This window comes from Pavona decussata, unplaced genomic scaffold (assembly GCF_977016875.1).
Source record: "Pavona decussata unplaced genomic scaffold, jaPavDecu1.1 SCAFFOLD_101, whole genome shotgun sequence".
Classification (NCBI taxonomy): domain Eukaryota; kingdom Metazoa; phylum Cnidaria; class Anthozoa; order Scleractinia; family Agariciidae; genus Pavona; species Pavona decussata.
This window is the reverse complement of record NW_028145516.1, coordinates 218,953-245,663: the sequence shown is the minus strand read 5'-3', so window position 1 is coordinate 245,663 and position 26,711 is coordinate 218,953. Positions and strand designations below refer to the sequence as shown.

Genomic DNA, 26,711 nt, shown 5'->3' with positions numbered 1-26,711 from the left:
TCACTCAAACTTCTTCATGCGTTTCTTATATTCTCTCAAATTTTGTACATGTTTCATGATTGACAAACTTTCCAAAGCCAACACCTTTAAATACAATTTTTAACATAATATCGTTAGTATATATACAACAGGGAAGAAGCCAGGAGGACCTCCGGTTATAAATTTATCAATTTTACGGTTCTACGTTTCATGCGTAAACCGTAGTTATATTTCGAGTACAGATGATGTCATCCTCTGCTACTGCTTACAAACATTTTGTTGCTTTCCTTTCAAATCTGCAAGCTACTACATTGGCATAACCACTACGTATAAAATCACAAACTATCCGGTAGTTTAATACCAAATAAATTTTAAGCACGCACATTTAACTCACAATTTGTGTTGTCAATTTATGCCCTCCTGTACTTTGCTAACAGATAAGATTTTTAAATGCAAAACGTAACACATTTAATATGCCTTACTTAAAACTGTAGCTGACGCCTTCATCGAAGTACTTCCTTCCTTCAGTTTAAAACCTTTTTCAGTCAATGTAAGTCCATCACTAAAAAATGCTTTATTTCCCAGTGCCCTACCCCTTTACCAACGACGTCGTCGGACACATGTTGGAGTGATCGGGTTTCCTTGAAATAAGGTTATCACGGGGATTTCTTTATTTGACAATGTTTCCATTTTTGTCCTTTCTGTATAACTGACCGACCGACCCACTTCACGAGAGAGAAGGCAATGGCAAACGAAACTGAAACATTTTATACGGGATGGACTTGGCAAAACCATGAAGTGCGAGGGTTGGGGATAACTGCCTTGCGTTGCCTATTGAAGAGCAATTAACATTGAGGCGCCCATGCGTGGCCAATTTCAATTTCTCTCTGCAACGTTCACTTTATGAGCCCTCCCGGCCTTCTAAAACGATCTCTCTTAATATCTGGTGCCATTACAAGAATTTACACGGGGTATAGGCTGTATTCTCTTGCTAATGAGAGTAGTGAATACGAAAATTAAAGATAATAAAGTCTGAAAAGATTACGCATGTGCGAAGGTAAAAACCGGAGCATGGAACAAACCAAATACTCAAAATGATGGTTAGTTTTAGGTACAGTTATTCGCAGTTTAAGCCTGTTTCAAACGAGAGAGAGAATCAAGAAGGCAAGGCCAAGAGTTCGAACTCTTGTTTTGTTTAACTATATTAATGGTTGCTGCGTCATATACCAACTGTACCATGGAGTTTACGTCATGGACGACACAATAGAAAAGCAGACTTGGTATGGAACAATGACATAATACACGTGAAAGTAGTACAATACAGTGCACTTGGTGTAAGCATCACCTCTCGGTTGTTACGCGGTTCTCGGACGATTTGAATCAGTTCAAATTTTCCTGAAAGCCGATCACTGAATTTCTCTCTATCTTGATTCGTCAAATTTATTTCACTCGCAAGAGTTCAAACTCCAGTAGACTGTCATTGGATCGGATTTGAAGGATAGGAGGGCCGTAACTTTTACCAAGGATGTTCCATGTTCCGTGATCTATAAAACGCTGAGCAAAATATCTTGAATAAGAGCACATTCTAAGAAAAACGCATCGAAATAAAACAGCAGCACTTGGATGTCGGAATAGAAAACGTCAAAAACGGGCTTTCTCCAGAAGTTAAGTTATTCGTAAATATTTAAACGTGGTTATAAATGATTTGATTCTTAAAGTTCAGGCATCAACTGACGTTAACTACTTTAAACAACAAATAACAATGTTTATACAACTGTTCATTTCATGTCCACTGTGTTTAAACGTTCTACTGCATTGCTGTCAATCACTGGAGTTGACAGGAAGCCATTTCAAAGTCTTGAGTGGAACCTTCCTCTCGCAGGCGATCTTTATTCCAATCTTGCAATGCAGGTCTTCTTTCGTGTAAGATTCTCGCACGGTTTAATATTTATCTGTTGAATTCCCATGCTTGCTCTTGTAACTACAAACCGAACTACAAATGTAGGAATCGACTATTTTTGGAGATATTAAACAACGTCGGACGATTAACGACCACGAGTTAAACGCTATAAGGCGATGACATTCGTTCCTTTTTAAGCTACGTACTTTTTGTCATGTAAGATCTTTCACTTCAAGCGGTGTTTAAGTTTCTTACAACGAGACTCCAGTCAACGGAACCGTCGCAGGTTTGATCGGTTGCCATAGGCTACCACATCGTGAGGCTGATTTCCCCGTACTGTGAATCCCAGCGGTAGAATGCTCTTGAGACTCCTTTGCTGATCTGAAGCTGGCACCTCCATCTGCCGTGATGATTCAGTGCGGTCGTCACGTGAGTGAACGTCTCAGATTCGAGCCGATTTTCTTCTCTGAACTTGTAGATTTTGTGTCCGGTGTCGTTTGGAATGTACGCTATGCGCCTGCGATGCGCGCAGCGGAGACGATAGAACAGTGTCACGGAGTCGTCATTAACCCAGTCCCCTGAAAAAGAAAATGAAAAACGAAATGGCAAAACGGAACTTGACAACTTCGATTGAGGCGTGTAAGTCTAGTAACAGCATGAAAGTTAGTCAAGAATCACATCTAGTCTTTCAGTTTTGTTTTTTACTTTACCGTTACAAACACTTTGTCATGTACACTAGTTAATCATTAACCACTAATATAACGTTCACTGAAATTTAAATTTTTAAGAGTCTTAATTTTCTCTCGTTGTAAGCCAGCTGGCCCTGAAGAAGACCAGTGATACTAGTTGAAATATTGGCTCAAATAAAATTGCTCTTTGCCGTACTGTCAGTCCTGCAACCAGTTTGGTTTATCTGGTCTAAACAGCCGACCCCTAACCCCATTTCTGGGAAAAGACCCCCTGGTTTCTCTAAGGTTTTCCTTACATTTAACTTGGGAGCCATTTATACTAATATTCAATAAGGGCAGATCCACGCCAAGATTTCACCAGCCCCAGCTTCCAGTTGTCCTTGCTCTAACCGATAAATAGCACAGGAAAACATTAAGGGCGAACCTTTAGCGATAACAAACGATCGATATCATATCGATACTGGAGTATCGATTCTTCCGAGATATATCGGCTGTTCCGATCCCTTTCGATACTGATCATGTGACCCGCTCACTTTAACATTCAAGGTCGTTTCAGTGCCAAAAAACAGTATTTTTTCGGTTTGTTTATGTGTTGCTGTTGCATTGTACTCGAAGGAAGTATCACAGAGATTAAGTGCTCTTAGCTCCCAGTTGGCTTGATAGCTCAGTTGATAGAGCACTGCACCGGCATCGCAGAAGTCATGGGTTTGAATCCCGTTCAAGCCTGAAATTTTTTTCAGGCTTTCTTTTCGTTAAGCTGCGTTCTAACTGCGAGGATCTTTCTTCCATTTAAGAAAAATTAAAGTTGAAACGACTGCCAGGTTATGGCTGTTTTTGTTTTGTTTGTTTCATGTTTACCGTCCATTAAGGGTCTTTTTGGAGTGTAGGTGACAGCATCACAGAAAAGCCTTGATGATGACGTCACAATATTGCTATTGATATCGAAAAAATGCCAAATATCGTAAATATCGTACTCGTATCGGATCGATTTCAAAACACTGGTATCGGCTCACCCTAGCAAACATTCAACCGATACCAAGAGGTTGAGTGATTTTCAATTGTAATGTAATAATATAATAACATAAATAGCGCTGTTTGTACTTGTAACCAACAGCGCTTAAAGTGGATAAAACCTTAATAGAAGATGCTTAGAATTAAGAGGCTTAGCTCCTAACATAAGTGCAGTAAATCACTCCACATTGTTTCTCTCCAAACAGGTTTGCCCAAAATCGACAACATGTCTCAGCCTCGTGCTCTCATCGCTTAATTTAATTTGTGGTTTGAGAAATCAACTCTCTGGTGGCTTTTGGCTCGAAAGGAAAAAAAAAACCTCATACGAGAAGATAATCTGACGAAAATTTCCAACTTACCACCAACATGAAGAACATAAGTGACAGGCGCGACAACTTTCACGTGGAACTCCCCTTCTGCGGAAGTCACGTCTTGAAAATCTGTCATGGCCTTCTCGGAGATCCAATGGCCTGAATTCACATAGAACACTTGCGTAGGGACGTTCCGTTCGCAATTGCAGACCCGCAGGATACTGTCCGTGCCGGGAGGCCCCTGTTTACCCGGTTCACCCGCTTCACCTTTAGGTCCGGAAGGACCCTGGGGACCAATCGGACCTCTCATACCCCTAGGGCCTTCTTTTCCTCTCCACCCGGGTGATCCATCCGTACCATTCATCCCCGGCTCTCCAGGTTGCCCCTTTCTTCCTCGCCGCCCGGGTTCCCCTATGTCCCCCTTGTCGCCTTTGGTACCGGGGATTCCATTAAGACCATTTCTACCGGGAGGTCCGTTGGGCCCCTGGGGACCAGTGTGGCCGGGAATTCCTAGAATAAAAAAAGAAATATGTTAGACGGAACTCCTATGACCTTGCCACTGAGTGCATAACCTTTTCATCAAAAGTAGCAAGGTACATGGCACCAAAGAAAAGAACTGCTTAGCAGCTTGATTTGACCTCACATTAGGATTTTAAACCACTTTATGCAGCACGATAAACAGCACCACAGGAAAGTACTGCTCGGTAACTTTCTGATTTGAATTGTTACATATTAAGATTTCATCCACGGACCCAGAAGGTAAAACCACCTTGCACAGCATAATAAACAGTACCACAGGAAAGCACTACTCAGTAGCTCTCACACTTTAGGATTTCATCCACAGGCTCAAAAGTTAGAATGACCTTGTACCGCATAATAATAAGCACCACAGGAAAGTACTGCTCAGTAGCTTTCATTTGAATGGTCACAATCAGGATTTCATCCACAGACTCAAAACTTAGAACCACCTTGTATAGCATGGTTTTCCTAACTTTAATCCACTGTGACAAACAAAGTCAAAATAATAACCACATTTCTCGTTTGGCCGAATGAGAGGATTTTTTTAATACTAACAAAATCCCCCCCAATGAAGTACCCTTCAACCCAAAACTGGGTGGGTAGGGAGGGTAGAAGTAAAAATCAACTATACACTGACATGCTACAACTGTGATCGAGCTAATTCAAACATGAACGTTTTGCCTGTGAAATCACTATATATACAGACAGTCGTAATACACCCTTCTCCAAAATGGCGGTCGAAAATTCAAATAAGTTAAAATTAAAAACGTATACCAGCACTAGAAAGAGCACTTTTACTTTAGTAACCCTGCAAAGTTTCAGCATATTAGGTGTAATATCAGCTGAGAAAATGTAAGTTGGAATATGAAAAATTTACAGACGTTTGTATGACTAGGGGTATGACGTATACCCCCAGTCATACAAACGTCTGTAAATTTGTCAAATTTCATCTTACATTTCCCAGGTTGATATAACACCTAACATGCTGAAACTTTGCAAGGTTACTAAAGTGAAGGTGCTCTTTCCAGTGCTGGTATCAGTTTTTCATTCAGTTCAATTTTAACTCATTCAAATATGTTGCCGCCATTTTGGAGAAAGGTCTATTACTGGTTAACGGGAATCAGATCTAAGGATAGACGTTTTACATGAAGAGGGCGTCGAATTAAATATTTTAAGCGTAGCTCAAAACAGACCAATAATTAGCATCACAGAAAAGAACTGCTCGCGAGGTTTCATTTGAATGGTCACACTATAAGATTTCATCCAAAAACGCAGAAGTTTAAATTACCTTCACTTGTAGTACCCAATCACAAACTTTCAGATATAGGGCCCAGACGATTCCTGGGCATTCGCAAACAGGTGTGTAGTTACCATTTAAGAACCGTGAGAAAAAATATCCGCTCTTGGGCTCCACTTAACAATAGTTTAAACAACACAGCAGGAAAGTACTGCTCAGTAACTTTCATGTCACCCTGACAGTGGGGATCCATGAATGTATTTCCTTTTTTAACGAATGTTTTAATGGACACTAAAGTTACAATCAGATAAGGGAGAAACTAAATGATATTTTATAACAACTGTCAAAATTCCCGCGTGCTGATTGGCTCGTACGGCCTATTTTTTCTATAAGAGTACAAACAATAAAAATGACGTCCGATGTAACGCGCGCGTTTTCTCAACGGAAAACAAAACCAATTCCACTCGTACGTTTTCCATATTGTGGTGAAAAACAAATCGATGTCAGTTCTCTGTTGTCTATACTCGTGTGCACCATAAAATGACGCCATAAAATTGTTCAAAACAAGGCAGTGGAACGATTCGCCTGCAGCTTGTAGTTCCATTTGATTTTGGAACATTTTTTGACATCTTTTTACGCTCTATAAGAGTATAGACCATAAAAAACTGCCGTCAATTTGTTAAATACATTGATTTTTAAGTGAACAGCGCCATTAAGAAACGAGGATCAAGATGACTGAAGATGTATAGGCTAAAGACAGCAGATACAAAGGTTGAGGGGCTACCCTCAGGGCTCGCACTGTGACCACTAAAACATAGACTACAAAAAAGTCCGTATTCAGTTGTACTAGTACGACCTTAAAGTAAATTTCAAAAAGGAAACGACTGCTGTCCAGTCGGACTCGCACACAAGTCGAGCTCGGCATATTTTTCAGGAAACTGAAAAAAAAAAAAAAAAAAAAGTGGGCGCAAATTTCTTGGGCGGAGCAAAGAGATAGAAGAAAACGAATTTGCGAAGTCAATTTTGCCATCTAACACTTAGAGAGAATTTAGACAAGGTGTATGACTAAAAAGCTGATTCAAACAGAATTTCGTAAGGGTGGTCGTTGCATGGAAATGTAGCTAGTGACTGTTATCGCTTTGACCCAATCTTTACATCGCACATCTATCGTGTCGGATGTAATTAAACCCAAGAAAAACCGCAGCAAATCAGTACGACAACCACACAAGCAACCAGCAATAGCTTTGCTTTAAGAGATGAATAACATAAAAGTTTAATAGTGTTGATTAGATTGTTATCTGAATTGTGTTTGACGAGTGAAGTCAGCGACTTATAGATAAATAAAATCAGGCTGGTGGCTGCATGTGTTTTCGCATTTAGCGTTGGTCAGTCAATATGTTGGTTACAATTTTACAAGTATAATTGTGTTTTTACTCTTTATTCCGGCCGACATGTTTTAAGGATATGAAAACCGCTCTCTTACGACAGCTGCAGTTGACCAATAAGGATTCGACGCCACAGAACCTCGTCGTAAAAAGCGGTTTTCAAACAAATGTCGAAACCAATTTGCGTTTGATTTGGTTCTGCCTTTCTGCGCACTGTGATTGGTTAGCAAAATTTGCGCCTCTTTCTTCACAATTAAGCAGACTGAACCAAACCCAATCGTGGCTTGATCGCATGCTTTTTGCCGCGCATGACGCCGATTACATAAACTTGCTTCGAATTCTGATTGGTTCATAGCGCTGTTTGAGTCTGTTGTGATTGGCCAGAGTATTACGTTGGGTCTGATCTATGACACTCATTAGAAAACTACTGCAAATTGCGCCTTAGAAACCAAGGCTTATTCGAAATATTGGAACCGAAAATGAACGTGTCACTTTTGACTTTTACTGCGATATCAGCTCTCTGGGAGCTACGTGAATTGTTACTCTGAGGAGGCTGTTAATCTATCAAGCAGATTAACTAACCAATATCGCTTCATGCAAGTTTTTTTTTGCTAAAAGCTTTCTTGCGTCATGCAGAGAATTATTTAATGTTCGTTTTCGGTATGTGATACAATTCGCTGAGCAATTAAGCAAAAACAAAACGTTTATCCATCATAAAGGTGCTGATTACATTCAAAACTAATAAAAATTGGAAAAGGATATTTGAAAAGAGGTCTTTTGTCTGTAAGTGTTCGATGGCTTTCTAATAAGAGAAAATTGAAACAGTCTTTATGCATCAATAACTTAAGTATATGATACAGTCAAGGAGTGATTGATTGATTTAGAGTTTTGATGTTTTGCCTTAAGGGAACAAGTAAGCGATGTTAATTAAAATTCTTCAAGCGTTACCGAGTAAAATAGACGCTTGGAAATGGTCATTTTACGCACCAAAGCTACCTTCGCCACTGCAGGCATATTTCTTTTGAAAATGTTGTTGCGTTTAACTGGTTCTTTATTAATTCCGAACGCGAACGGGAGACATCAGTATTGAAATAAATTTGATTTGGAAATTTGAAGAGGCGATTAAGAGTTAAACAAAGTCGAACGGAAGGTTATTTGTTCAAAGCCACTGTTTTATCTTCAACAACGTTGTATAACAGTTTTTTTTTCAAACATTTTTCAGTGTTGGGTGAATGTTGGGGGTGATGTTAAATGACCTGTAGCGGAGCGTGCAGCGTTGTTGCGCACGGGTGAAATGTTGGACACATTACGTAAAGATGTTGCAACGTTTAGCGGCTAGGCTGAAAGAACCTCAATGAATATTTATAAAGCTATAGGCTTGCATACTTCACGCACGGAATTTTGCAGTCGCATTCAACTTGAGAAAACTACTCAAATTATAGACTGGCATATTCAAAAATACAAGCATATGAGTGAACATCTTTTGTCGCTCTTTCCGGTTTATGATTATGATAAGCCGCCGATACCCTCTCAAATCTGTATTCAGCAAAGCCGGCGACACACCTGGCGATTTTATTCACCAATCGCGGCGAATTTGATCGCCACTGATTGATGCGGACACACCTGGCGATTTTTTTCGCCGATCGCGGCGATGTGGCACTTCAATCTTGTTCCCGGGCTCCATCGAGGGGCGTTTTGAAAGTCATGTGATAAAATCGCCCGACCTGATTGGTTTACTTAACTGGCGATTCGCAGCGATGAGCGTAGAAAATCGCGGCAACGCGCACACTTGGCGAATGCCGGCGAATTTAATCACTGACCGTGCCAGCCATCGGCGATTTTATACGCCGACCGCGGCGATCGGCGAAAATCACCAGATGTGTCGCCGGCTTAACTAACCGTTCTCAGTTGTTTTTCACCCTATTACAAAAACACCTTGAGATTCCCTGAGTTCAAGCAATCTATGAAAGTAGACTTTTACTTTCGGTTTGCAAAATAGGTATTTATTGACTCTGCGCGCGGTTAGGATTGGCTTTAGCCGGCATAATCTAAAAACAGACATCATAATGACGTCATCGCGTGATGAGAATCGCGCGCGTGATCAAAGTTCAGAGTCCAAGAAGTGTTTGCACTGTTTTGGCTAGTCTTCTGTCGGTTAAAAAAGGAAAGAATTTTGTTAAGAAGTAAATCCAGTTGTTTTATTCCGGTTGAGTGTATATACTTATGCAATAAAGATTCTGCGTGTGTTGTGATTGGCCATAGGACATAGAGGTGGATGATGTCATTTCCTAGTGTGAATCGCACGTGTGATCAGAGTCCAGAGTCCAAAAAGTTTGCAAAAATGTTTTGGTTCGTCCGGACAAATACAAGCATCAGTTTCACTAAACTAGAACTGCCTGATGCAAAATCCATCACTTGACCTCGGCTAGGTTAAAAAAAACTAGAATCTTATTTTGAGATGTCAAGGAAGAAGAATCTTGCCCAAGTTTGTCGCTGGGAATAAACCGGGAAAGGCTGTGGAGGGGAGCTTTCTTGAAGCGACCGGCATGCGTTTAGTTTTTGCGATCAGAAATTTCCTGTTGGATTGAAGGTAAGTTAGAAAAAGCCAGTTGCAAAGTTTTTTCGAGTTATGCTGTGATTTTAAAGTTCACCCATTGTATGCAGCAATCTAAAAATTTATGGAAGTTGTAGACAGTCGATGAAATACTCGGTTTAGTGAACGGGAAGCTTCCTTGCGAAATATATTTGTTACAATATACAAAACAAATAGATTCCATTTTGCCATGCGTTCAGTTGTTGATCAGGGAGTACGTGAAAATGCGGTTTGAACACGAGAGATCCAATTTCCTGTGGCCCACTCATGTGCCGTGCATGATTCAGTGCCAATAGCGTGAAAGAGAGATCATTAGTCATCGTGGTAGAATATAATCATAAAACTTAAGTTGTAGATCGCGACGTTTCGTCTGCTTATTGCTAGTATTCATCAAGCGACGAGGTCGATTGATCACACTTCAGTATTTAAATGTATCACCAAGGTCGACGGTGATTGGCGGATTGCCGGCTGGTTCGGAAAGAAATTGACTCATGTTTCCATGTTCTTACCACATTGGGATGTCACCTGTGATCTCACAGACAGGCAAACTAGAATCGACTTGATAGACTACAGTGTATTTTTAAATACATTTTAAAGCTACATTTCAACTATTTAAAGGTAATTTCCGTGTGGGTAAACGTTACTCGTATCATTTAATAAAATGGTGATGCTGACTTGGGTCTGTCGGATTATGCTCGTAAAATAGAGTATTATGCTTTCGGGCGTCACCCCTGAAAGCAGGGTATTATGCTCAAAATTATGCTCGGCTGAAGGTATAATGCTCAATTATGCCGGACTAAAATGACACTTCCACCCCACCCCCATAGGACTGTACCTATTATTAAACATTCCTATAGTCTGTCTGAATTATCTGATTCTGCCATGATGCAAATCCACGAACACTGTACAAGCTTGGAAGCCTGGCATAAAGAGGTAACCAGGCCTTCGATTATACCAAAATGCACCGGGTACGAGTCTAAGGTATCCAGTTCCTAAAATATTGCCGCTTTTATCAACTTTGTACATTCTAGCTGGAGTTTGCATTCACTTTTCACAGTTTTCAGAAACAACAGCATTATGCTGCAAAATACATTAGTATTATGCCAGCATTATGCCTGATGCTCCAGATATAGTATTATGCTCAAAATTATGCTGGCATAATCCGACAGACCCTAATGCTGAGCTGGGAGCAAGAAAGAATGAGGATATTTTATGTTTTGGAATAACTGTCAAAATTCCCGCGCTCTGATTGGCTGGTACAGACGATAAAAATGCGTCAAAAATTACCAGTGAAGCCACTCGCCTGCGGCTCGTGGTTCCAGTTACGTTTTGAACGTTCTATGACGTTATTTTATGGTCTATAAGAGTATAAACTATAGAAAACCGCCGTCGATTTGTTAATCAGTTCGTAATATCCGATTTAACTGTCAAAACTAACAGCGACATTCAATGACAGTAAATCTATGGCTATTTTTTGCATGCAAGAAGACTAGTTCTCTAAAACCGGTACCCTGGAGCTGTCGATGGGTGTAAATAGAAATTCTACTTGACTATTTTTTTTTTTTTTTTAACTTGCCACCCCGTCAACATCGGATAGCAACCAAAAGTCATAATTGATTTTTCCCTGGCTTGTTTTTATTTTTATTTTGGTGTCGCCACTCCATTAGCCACATAAATTAGTTTTGATGCGAAGTCTGTACACGTTATTTTTGACGTCAGACATTACGACAGTGATTTTTTCGGACTGAAAATCTGGCGCTAGTGAAAAGTCAATGCCTGTGTGCTAGCTTTTATAATTAAGAATTGGTTCTACTTAGCGTGCGTATATCGAGTTATGGATGCACGTGGGAAGTTTGGAGAGCACGAAAGAAGCATAAGAACTGCTCGAGGCGATTCGATTCATCACAGTGTTTACGTTGTGCGCGATACAGTTGGAGAAGACTCAATTCCAAGAAAAAAAGCCGGCTAGTTCTTCACTATTTTCGTCCATTTCTGGGGAAACTTTGTAAAAACTAAGCGACGGAAACCCGAGTTTGTCTGATTTGCACACGTCATCTTGGGGACGCACGGCCGTAGGTATGTTGAGAAATGTACCATGATTACACCAATAGAAATTATACAGGGAAACACGCGCGCAAAAGTGTTCGATTGAAGGCATAATTTTCGCCTCAATCAGAAGCGGCAGCACCACAAAAAACATAAGAGATGGTGAAAACTCTTACCATTTCTCCCAGGGGTTCCTGGAATTCCCTAAAATTAAGAAAAAAGATAAACGACATAATAAGTGTGAAATAAAACCAACAAATGATGTTCATAACATTGAATCTGAGGATAAACGCTAATCTGGTTGATTTTTTTGTTTAAATTGTCGTGTATTAATCGAGGACACGCCAAGTTACTGAGAGATTGGTTAGCCGAAAACAAATACTGAAAGTAAAGGCCAAGCAACAAATATTTGCACCTTGCGCAAGGTAGAAACGGCGTGTACCTTTTGCAGCAACAACTTTTTGCTCTAAAAAGGGAGCGTTTACCTGATACCGGTGGTATGACTTTAATTTATTCCGGCACAAAAAGACAAATTTATACCACATTTAAGAAACCATTTTTTTGGCGGCGCGAGGTTTGCTCTGCAATGAAACATTTAAAATGAGATAAATATGGAACGAACAACACCCTGCGTTTATTGGTATGATTTTTCACACAGGTACGAGAATGATAGAGGTATATTTTCAGTCAGCCACACATTTTCCTTGAATACTCGGAAAAAGGAAATCCGAATTCTCCTAACAGACATGATTAGATCGCTAAGCCTGATAAATTCTGATAATCTTTGACAAGTAATCTTGCAAAGGCAAGGATATATCAAGAAATGAATATTTTCGTGTTGAGTTTCGTAGGTTATGCCTTTCTATTTTTTTACTATTACAGTTATTTTCTTTCAACCGTCCACGTGCTGGAAAACTTATGGTATTACAAAAGCGCGCGCGCGCAGATAATCGTTTATTACGTGAAATCACCTTGGAAGGAAAACTGAAAAAAAGAAACAACTAAACTTTTCAGTAACACAGGCTTTACAGTAAGGGTCGGTGGAAGACGAGAGCTGACCAGAATTCAAATCATTTGAGGGAACAAGACAGTCGGTGAATGAACGTATAAAAGTTCAGCGCACACTAAGGTGAGAGCAAAACTTTTAATCTCCTCGTCGATTTTAATAGAAATTTGAAAATATTTATTAACTTTGAGAGCGCAGAAAAGTGGGCAGAAGCGAACGAGAGTGGCGCTAAAAGTCGTGCGTATATGGAGAGTTTAAACTTTTGCCAAAACTCGTTAATTGCCAGGGGTACCCAACAGCTCGTTTCGGTGAAATATCTAAAAATGCGACAAAAAGCCAGCTAGCATTTTCGGAAACTCAGCTTGTAAACTTATTAAATCGTCTCAGAAATTCGGATTTAGTGGTAAAGAAAATCTTTAGGTTTTCTTCGGCTCACAATTTCGAAACACTGGAAAACTGATTCCTTTTGTCTTCGGAGGGGCAAATATGTCCTTAAAAACGCTAAATAAGGTCAGCTAGCATTGTTTTTTCGTAAGGCCAACACTCGCAACAGCTCGTAAATTTGGGCAATAAGAGTTCTGTTTACTAAAACTTTCAGCAACTAACTTTTTAAAACAGTTTTCAGCCAAAAAATTCAAACAGATAAAAACTGTATTAGTTTACATAAATATGTCATTAAAAAGCCGCACAACGTTCTGGAAACACAAGACACCACATTTTAAGTATTTTAATTAAATGTTCTCGTTGGATATACCTCTGAACGGCTACTGCTAGCCAAGGGAAATTGCATGGTTTGTTTGTATTAACTTGAACAAAAAAACAAGATTGTAAAACCAAAATTAAAACAAGCAAGCAAACAAACAGTTGTTTAAAAGTACTAGACCGCAACTTTATGAAAGTTGCTTTTTAATTTAAAGTTTTAATTAAAACGAAAGTTCTTGACGTTTTTAATTGATCTTAATAAAATCGGTGCATAGTGCGATATATTAGAGATCAACGTTAAGATTTGCCGTGTGATTACAAACACGCAATTGTACGCTTCTGCACGTGGTATTTGGTGGAACGATATTTATTTTATAAAGCCTCCTCGATTTTCAGTGATATTGCAATCTTGTTCAAAATATCAGTCATTGCTTCGCCTCTCATGATTTTGGACATTAGTCAATTTCCAAATATCGTTCGTGGTATTATTCGCCCCATATCGCTTCCTTCAAGCTAATGTTATATTTAGGCCTAATTTTTACGCCAAACTTCTCTTGCGTCGAATATACAGGATATAATTCTCGCTAATTATGGAAGACTGGCACGAATTGCTTTAACTCTCCCCTAAAACTACACAAACAAGACGAAATACGCTTCATTTTGAGAAGTGAAAGATATAAAAGTCAAACAGAACACAGATTCGATTGTTTTGCCTTGAATTGTCGACGCGACTTAAATGCAATCACTTCGGCTAATACGCCTTTGAAATACTTCAAACGAGAGCTTTGGCCTCTTCTATCTAGAGCTGACTGTTTTATTGTTGAATATTATCTAATTGTTATTTATTTGCTTTTCAAGGGAAGTATTTTCGTGTGTTTTAGAGAAAACCGTCTTCAGACAGGAAACTCGTCTGTCATTACGCATCCGGCGAAGGACGAGTTTCCTGTCTCAAATTTAACCTTTCATTTTCCAGAACACTCACCCTTTAAATGCGGCTTAAATCCAAATTATACGGTTAAATTTGGACGGATTTTTTAGACTCTGCCTTCGTATCTTCAATTATTTAATATTGGTAGTGATTTCAGGACAATTCTACCATCCTTAAATTTATATTAAGACAGTATTTTGTCGGATGAAATCCCGTCTGACGCAAGTTTCCCGTCTTCTAATTTGAATTCGTCCAATTCGTCCATTGTATCGTATTGGGAATATTTCCTGCTGTGGGAGACACAAATTTTAAAAGCTGCCATTTGTGATTGTCAGCGCACTCAACAAACTCACGCCGCGAAGGGGAAAACAAACTTTTCGTCCCCCAGCCCCTCCCCCTTTTCCTCCCATCAATCCACCCCCGACCCTTCCACCCACGGTTTCTTGTCGTACGATGTACGTCACAAAGAAACTTTCCTACCAAAACAGGTTTTTCTGCTCTTTATCACGAATAATTGACTCAAGAATACGTCTTTATTGATGGGGACTGGAGTTTAGAAGTTTATCTACAAGGTTAAAACAATATTCTTTCAAACAAAGTTGATAGCTAATCGAACTGTGGTTTATCGGTGGTTTAGTCCACCGACCAGCCGCCATGTTTGTTAGTTTCACTTTGCAAAACAGTGCAGGACGGAAGAGGCAACCGAGCAAATTTACTTCCAGAAAAGAAAAATTCTTGGTGGCGAAATCATTAAACACGCCTTTAGGTTCCAGTTTGGGCAAACTTTATCGTGTTGTTCAATGTCTTAGTAACAATTCCCTGCCGGTAATCTTAAACCCGATTAGCGGGGACGAAAACCATGCAAAAGTTTAGCAAAGAATAGCCGGAACACAATGACAAAAACCACAAAACTAGGCGCGTAAGGAAGGACAGGATTCTAAGACGCGAGGGAAGGTGATATTTAATTCAAAAACCACTTTTCTTAGCAATATTTTCTGCCCATTGATTTCAGTCGGGCGAGCAAGACTTATTTATGCGGAACTTTGAAAACCTTTCCAAACTGCTTACATAACATATTGCCAATTTCCTATCCCAATCACTACTTTTAAACTCCTAACCTTTATTACCTAAACTCTTAGACATTTTGGCTCGAAAACGTTGCGCAATTGTTCTTTGTATTAATTGCACAAGGAAACCGCGTCATGCTCTGGTTGAGAGTTTTACATTGCCTTTCGGCCACGCAACCAATTCTCGACAATCTATTCTCTCGAGATGTTGAATAGCCCACACAAAAAAAAACAGTCTCTGCGGCTCACGCACTTCGAGTAACTTCTTTTTGATGATGGATAATGTTCCCAAATTAATTAATCTCGTTCTGTTGATTGGGTGTTAAACGAATATTCACTTCAAACCCACGCGAAAGTGCAACGTGATCAGATCGAAAGGTGTAATTTGTGAATCCCGTGACTAATTTTCACCTTAATCAAACATGTGTAAGTTTTGTTCCATTTTAGTTACTTCGAAGCTACTGGCAAGTAAACACGCTTTACAAAGCTCATTTACCCGCTGGCTAAATTAGCACGTTCGTATTGTGTTAGCCAGCTGATGGGATGTTATCAAAAAGGCCGCTCGCAGACATTGTACACGTTCGCAGTAAAACATCGACCGATACATCGCCTTCGGCGAAGTATCGTGTCCATACCGTTGGTATGAAAAACTTTGAAATGTCCACAATTAGCTTGAATATTTACTTTTACGTATGGATCTAACAAAAACATTCACCCCCGACCGAAGTCGCTTTGCTCTTTGATATTGTGTTAGTAAAGTTGATAAATAAGTTTCCTTTTATTTCCACCGACAAGTAATGATTTTTCATCTCTATCTCTTCAGTGAAGGCTGACAGTTTGCATAAAAACCAGGAAACTACGTCTAAAGTTTTCGCTAACTTTGTGCCGTGCGCAAACTTTGCTTGCACGTTTCAGCTTTTGGACGCACTGAGAATATTAATTTTGCCATTGAAGCTTGGAGGATCTAGCTAAAAGGACGAAAATAACTAGCGAGGTCAAGAGTTTGTGTTATTCAATATTGGAAGCGTGCTATTGATTAAAAGTGGGTTGTTTCTCAAACCAGTTGAACAAGGTCAGAAAAAATAACTGCAATGTGTGTCGACGCAACACTTCGACCTAAAATAAACACGCAGGAACTTTTTTGCTGCTTGCAGTTGCGTCGTCTACGGACGACTTTGCTCACATAATGCTTCTTTGTTTACGAGGCTTGAATTTTAAATAGCTGGCCGTGTTTGAATGAACGAGTAATAAAATGTTTTTTCAACTTACACAACAAGTTACGCTCTTGCAGCGGGAACCTTCAGCTCCTTTGTCCGTGGAGTTGGTTGCTTGGCACAAACTACAAGAAAAAGTAGCGGATTAGCCGTGGAAAAATGAAGGGAAAAAGTGTTCTTTGATGCTTCAGTGTGTTGTTCCTTCTTACTCACTCAACACCATAATTATTGTAGCTTAAGAACCATACAAGTCTTGCTTTCAAGCCGTGAACTACGTTACAAAATGCAGAGGAAGAAGCTTACCTTAGAGTTGGAAGACGAGAACAAGCGGTAACCAGAAGTACAAATATCACCGTGCAGTTTCGAAGTTTTGCCATCTTCGCCGAGCTTGTGTGTTAAACGTTTACCGAACACGGAGGTGTCTGAAATTAATTCACAATTTACGTTGCAGATCAGCACCTTATTACCGTAATAAATTCACTTCAAAAACCAGCGGTGCATAACCAACTAAGCATAGAAACAAGAGGGCTAAAAAAACAATGCTGAATTCAATTTTCTAATACATTGTGTTCAGTACAAAGCGAAATGGTTTGTTCAATTACACCTGGTCTACGTCCTAAGTTGACCTTGGACAAGTTCAGGGCAAATTTTCACATGTAAAACATTACTCATCGCTAATATCGCTTTGATGTTAAACAATGACTTTTTTTTTACACACTTACGGAGATCGAGCCTGAATTTGGCAGATAAATAAATAGCGCGAATGCTTCAAGAAAGTGTCCAATACAGACTAAAAAGTTACTTAATTGTTAAAAATGCTTGCTTTTATCTCTCACGGAACGTGAAAAGATTAAAAGCAATAAAAAATTGAACTGATGTTTTTATCCCCATAATCCCAGGATGAATTTGCCTTATCGTTTCACACACGAGTGCGAATGGCTTGCGACCCTTTCGTGCGATCAAGGCGCTCACTTTATACGTACGTGCGATAATGTACTTAGTAATAACACTTGGGTGACAACGCCACGTAAACGCCTCTTTAATAAAATAAAGTAATAATCCGATTTAGTTACTTAGGTACATTTGCACAACACGTGAGAATTGGTTTAAGTTGAATCGCGCAACTTTCACGCGTTTAATTGAAACTAGCATCACGTATGCTCCATCGAAATGTCAAGTTAAAAATACCCGTCCAGTTGCACTTAAATCTCCGATATTATACATCGACCAGTTGCCTTTAACAAGATAATCTGAGCATTAATCGGTTGTTAGAGACTAGCTTGACGTGTTCGTGAGAGTTTTAAGCTTCGCGATACGCTCTACGCCCTCACATTTTATATTGCTTTTGATCCGCACACATCGGCTCGGCATTTTTTTTTTTGGCACAGGTACTCTCACATACGTGATGGGTTTAGTCTCATGGATGGTTTCGACCATTTAAATTTAGATTTAGATTCATCAATCATTTACTGGAATGATCGTATCTTAAATCAAGATTCAGGCATTGTGCTTCAGTTTAAAAGTTTTCAAAATAAGCCCTGATCACCCAGTGCTTTTTTGTGGTACCCGAGTGTTCATTATGCTGTTGCGGCATTAATGTAGATTTAGACTGAGTCTGGTGAAATCCTGGCCCGTGTTTACATTATGTAATTGTGGCCGTTCAAGTGATCTTCAGTAGTGATTATTTTGCTGTAGTTTCCTCCCCGTCGGCAGTACTTTTTAATCTGCTGTATAAGATGGATCCAATTATCGAGTCTAAGGATGAAATTCTGGTCGGTGACCATTCAAATGAAAGCTTCTGAGGAGTACTTCCCTATGGTGCTGTTTGTTCTTGTGCTGTGCAAGGTGGTTATAACATTTGAGTCCCTGGATGAAATCTTAAAGTGTGACCATTCAAATGAAAGCCACTGAGCAGTACTTTCCTATGGTTCTGTTTATTATGCTGTACAACGTGATCCTAACTTTTGAATTTGTGGACGAAATCCTAAAGTGTGACCATTCAAATGAAAGTAACTTAGCAATACGTTCCTGTGGCGCTGTTTTTTATGCTGTACGGGGTGGTTCTAACTTTTAAGTCTGTGGATTAAATCCTAAAAGGTGACCATTCAAATGAAAGCTATTCAGCAGAACTTTACTTTGGCGTTGTTTGTTAAGCTACACAAGGTGATTCTGCCCTATGTATTTTTTGTCTTGTTTTGCTCGTCTCGAAGTTATTCGATTGATTCCTCGTTCGAAATAGCCTTCTTATGTTCGTGATCCTTTCGTTATCATTATTTCATTTAATTTCCCATTTATTTTCTTACCACGGTATAAACGAATAAGGCAAATGTTAGGTCATAAATACGTTATCAACTGTAAACAGTTCCAGAGGCAAATTTTAATAAAAACGTTTCTTGAATCAGAAATGGATGCCAAGAAAGTTCAGGAGACCGGCTCAGAAGCAAGACTCTCTTTTCTTTCTGTCTCTGACTGTCTGTCTGTCTATATAGACATACTATATGTCTAACGTCTGTCTGTCTGCCTGTCTCTCTCTTTGTCTGTTTTTCTGTCTGTCACTCTCTCTGAAAGCGACAAAGACACAACAAATATTCATTGGATCTCATAATTCAAGAAAAATAAGTGAAAGAAATTCTTGCATACATATTCATGACCAACAAATTGAAAGGGTTTCATCCTGTAAAGCCCTTGAAGTTATTGTTGACAAACGATTACCTTGGTCAGTACATTTTGATTACATATATGAAAAGGTCTCGTCAGCCATTGGTGTACTCCGACAGATTAGCGATTTTATGCGCGAAAAGGCAGCCATTTCTGTTTACAATGGACTAATCCAACCTTGTTTGACTATTGTGTAGCTGAAAGATTCCAAAAGCTGCAAAACCGGGCAGCACATATTTTCACTTTAAATGGATATGACATCGGATCCAGTGACATCCATAAGTTTCTTAAATGGGATAAAGTTGAAATATAACACGCTTTAGACACAAGGCCACCATAATGTCGATGTTTCTACAACAACAATAAAGCGTCTGCTAGTCTTCAAAACCTCTTTAAAGAAAATGGCAACAGAGCTTATAATCATTGCAGCAACGATCAGCTACAATTGTAGTTCTTGGCAACGACGACTTAACCGAATATCTGAAAAGATCGTTTGTGTATATAGTGGCGCTCATGAAAATCAGGAGCAACCTTTCCAAAGATGTAAAGAACAGCAGTTTGTTGTTGCCTTCTCGTCCTTGCTCCGAGAGGTTTTTCTCCGGGTACCCCGGTTTTCCCCTCTCCTCTAAACTTAACATTTCCAAATTCCAATTCGATCTGGATTATTGTCAAGTACTTTATCATGAGCCTCTGGCTGGGGAGATTTCGCGAGCATTCCCTATGTTAATGACATTAAATAAATTACTTTATACTTGCTTTACTTTACTCTAATGTCAACTGATAATTCTGCAAACTTTGAAAACGTGATCTCATTAGCATTCTAATCTCTAAACCTCTTCCGTTCCTTAAAAGGTTTTTATTTTTAGATATTCGCTATATTTATTATTGCACATTAGAAAACTAGCTACAAATGGCTACTTTTCTTCGCACACCATATTAAATGAAATCGTGATAAGGAGTTTTGAGAATTGGAAACTTAATCAGCGCAAGTGAGTTGCTAGCATTGTTGAAGGATACTATACACAAGTTGCTTCGAGCTCGTCTCTCTCACACTAGCTAGAAGCAGGTTGTCCGTTGAACGGCATGCGGTCTCTTTCTTCTAAGTTATGTTTTACCCAGGAGGTTTCACCCTTGATTTGAATAATTTTGACATTTCTGTTCGCGTTTACGATTTGAGGGAAACAAGCCCTTAAATACAAAAGATGTCCCTTTTCCACCTTCGTACGAAAATGTTAATCGCACTTATAATTTTTGGACGATAAATTTCGGACAAAAATCTTTCGGACGTTCTTTTCTTGAATTTTCGGATTTAACACTGAGAAGATACAACCTGTAAATCAGCTTTAAATTCATTGAACACAGTTCTGTTTAGACAGTTCACTTCGCATACAACGCTCTGCAGGATGTATTTTGAGCAGCTCCTACGCCATACAGTAAAAGCCCGCGTATAAGAACCTAGTGATTTAAGAACCTACAGGCTGAAATTGGGCATTTTAATACCCAAATATATATATAAGAACCTATTTAGCCTGGCAAAGAAAAGTAGGTTCTTATACAAAAAACACTCTTATTTTATAGCCAAAATACTGGATTTTTGCTGTTTTCATTTATATATTTATATTGATAATGTTTGATTGATTTCTTTTTCTTTTTTAGAACATGATGAGCTTTTGTTTTTTATTTAAATTTATGTGAACATTCACTGTAAATTCTGTAAATAGCCCAAAATGTTTTGTTCTTTACAGCATGGGATAATTAAGCAAACAAGACAGGTCTTTTTGCTGTTTAAAATTTACATGATTATCAAATACAACCGTAAATATGGTAGCCTATGATACTTAATTTATTATTGTTTAAAAAACAAGGCTTGGCATTTTTGCTGTTTAAAATACAAATGACAGTAGTTCTTTGAATGGTATCACTATGACAAATCCTACAATTAAGAACCTACTAAGAACCTAATCAGCCTGACTTTGGAAAAACTACCCCAAAATAAAAGAACCCATTCAGCCTGAACCCAAAAATTCTAGGTTCTTATACGTGGGTTTTTACTGTAGTGCATTTTATCTTCGATGTTGCTCAAAGTGACAACGAATTTCAAAGCGCGTAGTTTGAAGACGACGATAACTAAATGTCTTGCAGGGGCGGTGTCAGTTATTTTTAGTGTCACTGTGAATAGCCAATAAACGTGTTTGTTTCAACGGAACCGTCAACTGAATAATGGTTTAGTTTTGTTAACAATAACCCTACGTACTAGTGCACAAAAATTAGTATTAATTATAGTTAGCTGCCGATGGCTATGCAGCTTGAAAAAATTGGACAACTTTTTTAAGTTGTTCCTGTGTATTTTAGAGAAGTTGCTAAAAACTGTTTGTTCTTCCTAAGAGAAAAACCTTAATATTTTCTTCCCGGTGTTGTAAGAGCAATTTCATGTTACGAACGAGGTTCTTTGTAAAGTACTTTAGCAGTTTTGACCAAAATACAGCAAAATCGCCGTAACGGCAGTGCCCCTTTTAAATTTGCTACCTTGGCGAATATCCTGTTGAACATGCATTTACCTGATTTAAGTAAGCCTCGACGAAACAAAAACAAAACAAATACATAATAAAACAAAACAAACAAAAACCATTTAATCCTCGATCTACAGATTTTAATTTGCTCCGTTTTAGTTTAAAATGCAGTTCGGGAATAATACATTTTTCAATCGTAATTTGGAACATCGATAGTCACAGACGTTAAAGGCATTATGCCAACATAATTGTGTCATATTAACCACATTTTTACCCCAAAACAACTCTTTTTATGTTGACGGCGACCTTTTTCCTGCTGTGTATAAAAACAAGTGCTGATATCAAACATTATTAGCCTCGGATAGGGTTGTGGCAGTATTGTAATAATGCATTTCAAGTGGGTGTACTTGAAGGCCTCGTTAATGTTCCCCTGTTGGAGGAAGAGGTGGCCTGCAGGTATTTTTTACTCGCGCAGGTTAACGACTGAAGGATCCAGACCAAGTACAATTTGCAACTAGGGCACAGTAGTCCGTTTGCGTGGCAAATTCGTATTGGCATAATATCCAATTTAAGGACGGTGCCTACTAATACTGAAGTATTTTTGCGCGGTTCATTACTATGCGGGAAAAGTAGATGTTAGCAAGGGCTATTGAAATCCAAAAAGGAAATTGGGGGTAACCACGCGTCTTTTAGAGATCAATTAGCACACAATTATTCTAAAAAGCAGTAAAATACAAAGCAATGTATGGTGTTTTTTTTTTCAAAATTGAAGCTTTATTATCTCTGAAAAATGCATGGTTACCCCCAATTTTCTTTTTGGATATCGAAAGCACTTGCTAAGTTCTGCTTTCTCCGCTTAGTTTTAAACCGCGCAAAAATGATTATCCCTGTATTAGTAGGCACCACCCATAGGAAAACCGAGTATCTCGATCGAGATGCGCAGAACGTATGCGCAGTAACAAAAGTAGGCACCGTCCATAAGGAGCGCAATCTGCGCAATAGAGAGATTTAAAATTGCGTTTACGGCAAACGTGAGATTCGCGTTTCTCTTGAAACAATTAGTACATAGATGAAAATAGTGCAAACTATTTCTGACCTTTGATGCTAGCTCAAAACTTCTCAATTTTACTGAGAAACTGGAAACAGCGAGCGGCAAATATAGGGTAAACATGGTCACGTGGTCATTTCTGCCATTTGCCTTTTGCCGTAAACTTAATTCTAAAATTCTAAAATTTACGTGTCCAATTGGCTAACCGTCAGCTTTTTATTTTATTTTATCAAATCTCTATTTTCTAATCTTGCCAGCCAGATAGGCCGATTGCAGAAAAAAGGGGTTTTTCGTTGAGAGTTTTATTTTCCAACATATACAGTTGTATCGAAGTTGTAACGAGTCCTTGCGTAAAGCCGATGGACAAGTTTTCTATGAAGAATTATTGACAGATTATCAGTTTGCTTGTGTAAACGACTAGTCCCTCGCAGCCGCTCTGTGTCTCGTCACGTAACGCTTCTCGGGTATTAAACGACAGACATGAATGATTCTTTAAAAATTTTTGTGGACACACAAAATCTCAAACTTGTCAAGGAAAATGTCTTTAAAATGTTGAAGGGCAATCACAATCAGAGGACATGCTGGGGGTGGGGGTGGGGCTGCTTTATAGAGTGGACTAGACGGGCAGGCTCCACCCGAAGGATACCGGTATGTTTTTTCGCCCTGCAAGCCAAGACGGTATCCAATTAAGTCGAAAGAAAGGCTAGCAAAACTCACTGAGCTGCCGTGATGTTGGTGACAGAAACGACAACATCGCAAAACAATAGGTTTGTTGAGGAAAAATAATCGTTCTACTAAGCAACGACAACGGCTACTGCAGGGGAAACGAAAACTTCACCTGAAAATATTACTTCATTTTATTTGTGCTACTTTGCGATTATTTCAACTCTCTCAACTCTCTCTCAAGTAAGAAAGTACCACTCGATTTGTTACCGTACGATAAAAAATCAGTTTTAGGGCAAAAGAGACCAAGAAACCATGGGAAAAAAGAATTATCGTGTTTTACGCTCGCTTTGGAATTCTTTTTTAATGAACGTTCAAATTAAAAAAAAATGAAAAAGTATTGAAAACGAAAGAAAACAAAACATTAGCACGCTTTCACCCAATTAAGTTTTATGGAAATGTAGGTTTTTTATTGGTTCGGGTAAAAAAGTTTCCTCGTAGCACGAGTCAAGCTCGAGCCCAAGTCAAGCTCAAGTTCGAGTCAGGGTCCAACTTTATTTTTAGAGTTAACTCGTGGCACGAGTCAAGCTCGAGTCACGAGCCAAAGTTTGATTTAGGGCCCAACTTTTATTTTTAGAGTTTACTCGAAGCACGAGTCAAACTCGAGCCCGAGTCAAGTTCAAGTCAGAGTTCATCTTTTAATTTCTCTTTTTTTCTTCTTCTTATTTCTTCTGGTCGTTATTCTCTTTTATGTAATGATGTGCTAGTGATAAACGGAAAAAATTAACTTTCAGATTTGCGACATTTTTCGTTATCGATTGCTAGCCGCCATTTCCGCTGACTCGCTGCTATTGTGGAAAGATATACGACATCTCTTAGGAAGATTAAGACCTGTAGTTGCATACACCTGAAGCAGAGATCCCATTTCCAGGACTGAGAAATTGGAGGGTGATGAAGTATTATTACCTGCCTGACTCGAGCGCCATTTTGTTGCGTCCACAGGACACCCAGGATAACATAGAGTAGAATCTGTACCCTATGCGGGCAAAATGTAGACGGTCATGGAGAATTATTAATTTCTAGCATGTAGTTTTCACAAGGCATAGTGACTGAAGTTTTAGTCACCAATAACACTGGACAAATCCTTTCAGGAAAATTATAGATGGCGAGAACGAACGAAAACTGTGGTTAATTTGCTACCAACAATGAATTCTCGCGATCGCGTTGACAATAATATCTCGTTCATGTTTAATGCTTCGAACATCATTTGACAGCCTTTGATCAAGACAAAAACGGAGCAAAAGGAAAAAGAAAACAAAAGAAACGGAACCTAACTCGAACTTGACTCGTGACCTGAACTTGTCTCGTGCAAACTCCGGCTATTTATATCTCGCAACCGTCTCTGTGTATCGAACTGTGAAAAAAATCTGCCTATTACATTTAAAGGCTTTTGTAATTCATAGGTATTTGAATTTGGACAAGTCGACTGAATATAAAAGCTCCCTTATGGGTTTTACACAGATAACATGACTCACATTTTAAATACATCAAACTAACAAATCATTCTCGTCTGATGATTCACAAAGCATATACATTACTCTTTCCGTGCATCCAACAGGTTTTCTTATTCAACAGGCGGGGATCAAGACACACCGGCTTGAAATCTGACGTTGAGAAGGCGAGATGAATGCTTAAAAGCGAAAAACGGTTTTCCGGGCTTCAGTTTCGAGTTTCAATGGGGTTTTCAGCTTGTAAATAAATACGTACATATATCAGTCCCAAACTGCCCAAACAAAGGCAGAAAAGTTGTAATATAGTTAATAGACACCACAAATTCAAGGACCAAAACGGTCTCTTAGCAACAAACACACTGACTGGATTTTCTTAGAAATATTTCCTGCGCAAAAAAGCTTTTTAATACGTAATTGACGCAAGCTAATGGTGCCGAAATCACTGTGTCGTATCGATGTCTGACTTGCGTGTAAATGACGAAATTTATTCGTAGAGATTTTATAATGAGCTTACAATTTAGTGAAATGTTTAGAGTTGTAACTTATCTGTTCAAAACAACAAGAGTGACTAAAGTATTGCTATTTTGAGTAATTTAAGCTTAATTGCTTATGTTTTTGAAGCTAAAACTTATGCGTAAGTGCATTTATCCCGAGGCAACGACAGCGTAAAGGCGATATATAAAAGGCCAAAATAAACTTCTACTTACTAACAATGGTAAATTGGTGCCTTTCAAGTAGAACTTGCTCTACATTCTTGAGACTTTTTCGGCAACAGGAGTTTCAAACCATTCATTCCAAGATCAAACAGCTCACAGCCAAAGAACTTTACCTTGACGAATTCGAACACATTGCATGTCATGTGACCATGAATTGATTGACTGATTGCGTGATATATTGGCTTTTAAATGGTTTACACAACTACATCTATTTTTAAATATCTCTTTCCCAAATGAGTTGTACTATTGAAAAGTGCCGAGAGTTTTTTAAAATACGGAGAACCATTTTTGGCCAAGGCAACTTCTCTGAAAATGAATCAAGTGTTCTTCCGACTCAAAAGGACTGAAATCAAGTTGTTGGGGATTGTAGTTATTGATATGAAGGTCTGAAAGTTTATCAAATAAAACGAGTAGCAAAATTAAGCTGAAAGGTAAATGTAAGTTACGTGTTCAACATTTCGCATTTGCGCTAGTTTTGGTACCTTAAAAAATGGCGCATTTATAACCACTAAATGTGAGACAGATAAAACGTGTCTCTGAAATTAATGGAGCCAATGATATGGGTTTTGGATTTCTTGACGCAAACAGTGCCAGCCAAATGATTGTTTTGCCCGAAATCTCGTTAGTCAAGGTTGCATTTTGCATGTTACATACGTTAATTCAAGGCTACGATGATTTGGATTTGCCTCTGGGGTTTCTGTTTCTGTCATGAAAGAGAAAACAAGCCCAAAAGGAAACGATCATTTTCTTATCGCGAAAGTCACTCTTTCACTCTCATGTTAGCTGTAATTTTGATAACGACACCTTTATCAAACCAAACCAAACCAAACCGCAAAACAATAAGAGCGGAGGGGAAAAACAGAACTTAACGTAAAGCCACTTACCTTGCTACGAAAGGAATTTGGTTTAGATGCGGTAAATTGAATACCCAATCCCTTTACAAGTGAAATCTTTCTTTCGCAGCAGATAAGCATTTCATTATTACGGTGTGGCTCAATATAAGACTTGATAAGGCGGC

General features: G+C 38.9%; 1 protein-coding gene across 5 annotated transcripts; it reads right to left on the bottom strand.

The window, feature by feature from the left end:
* On the bottom strand, nt 1–26,711 carry LOC146472147 (uncharacterized). Of its 5 annotated transcripts, XM_085119880.1 has the most exons (7): nt 26,578–26,596; nt 25,685–25,806; nt 16,891–17,009; nt 16,643–16,712; nt 11,847–11,874; nt 3,939–4,400; nt 1–2,457 (listed from the first exon to the last, which is right to left on the bottom strand). In XM_085119880.1, the coding sequence occupies exons 3-7, from the start codon at nt 16,962–16,964 to the stop codon at nt 2,186–2,188; spliced, it is 906 nt and encodes a 301-aa protein (XP_084976006.1). In that variant the 5' UTR covers nt 16,965–17,009; nt 25,685–25,806; nt 26,578–26,596; the 3' UTR covers nt 1–2,185. The 5 variants fall into 5 exon arrangements, with proteins under 5 accessions (XP_084976006.1, XP_084976008.1, XP_084976010.1 ...); XM_085119882.1 differs by lacking the exon at nt 25,685–25,806 and having other exon boundaries at nt 26,578–26,711; XM_085119884.1 differs by lacking the exon at nt 26,578–26,596 and having other exon boundaries at nt 25,689–25,806.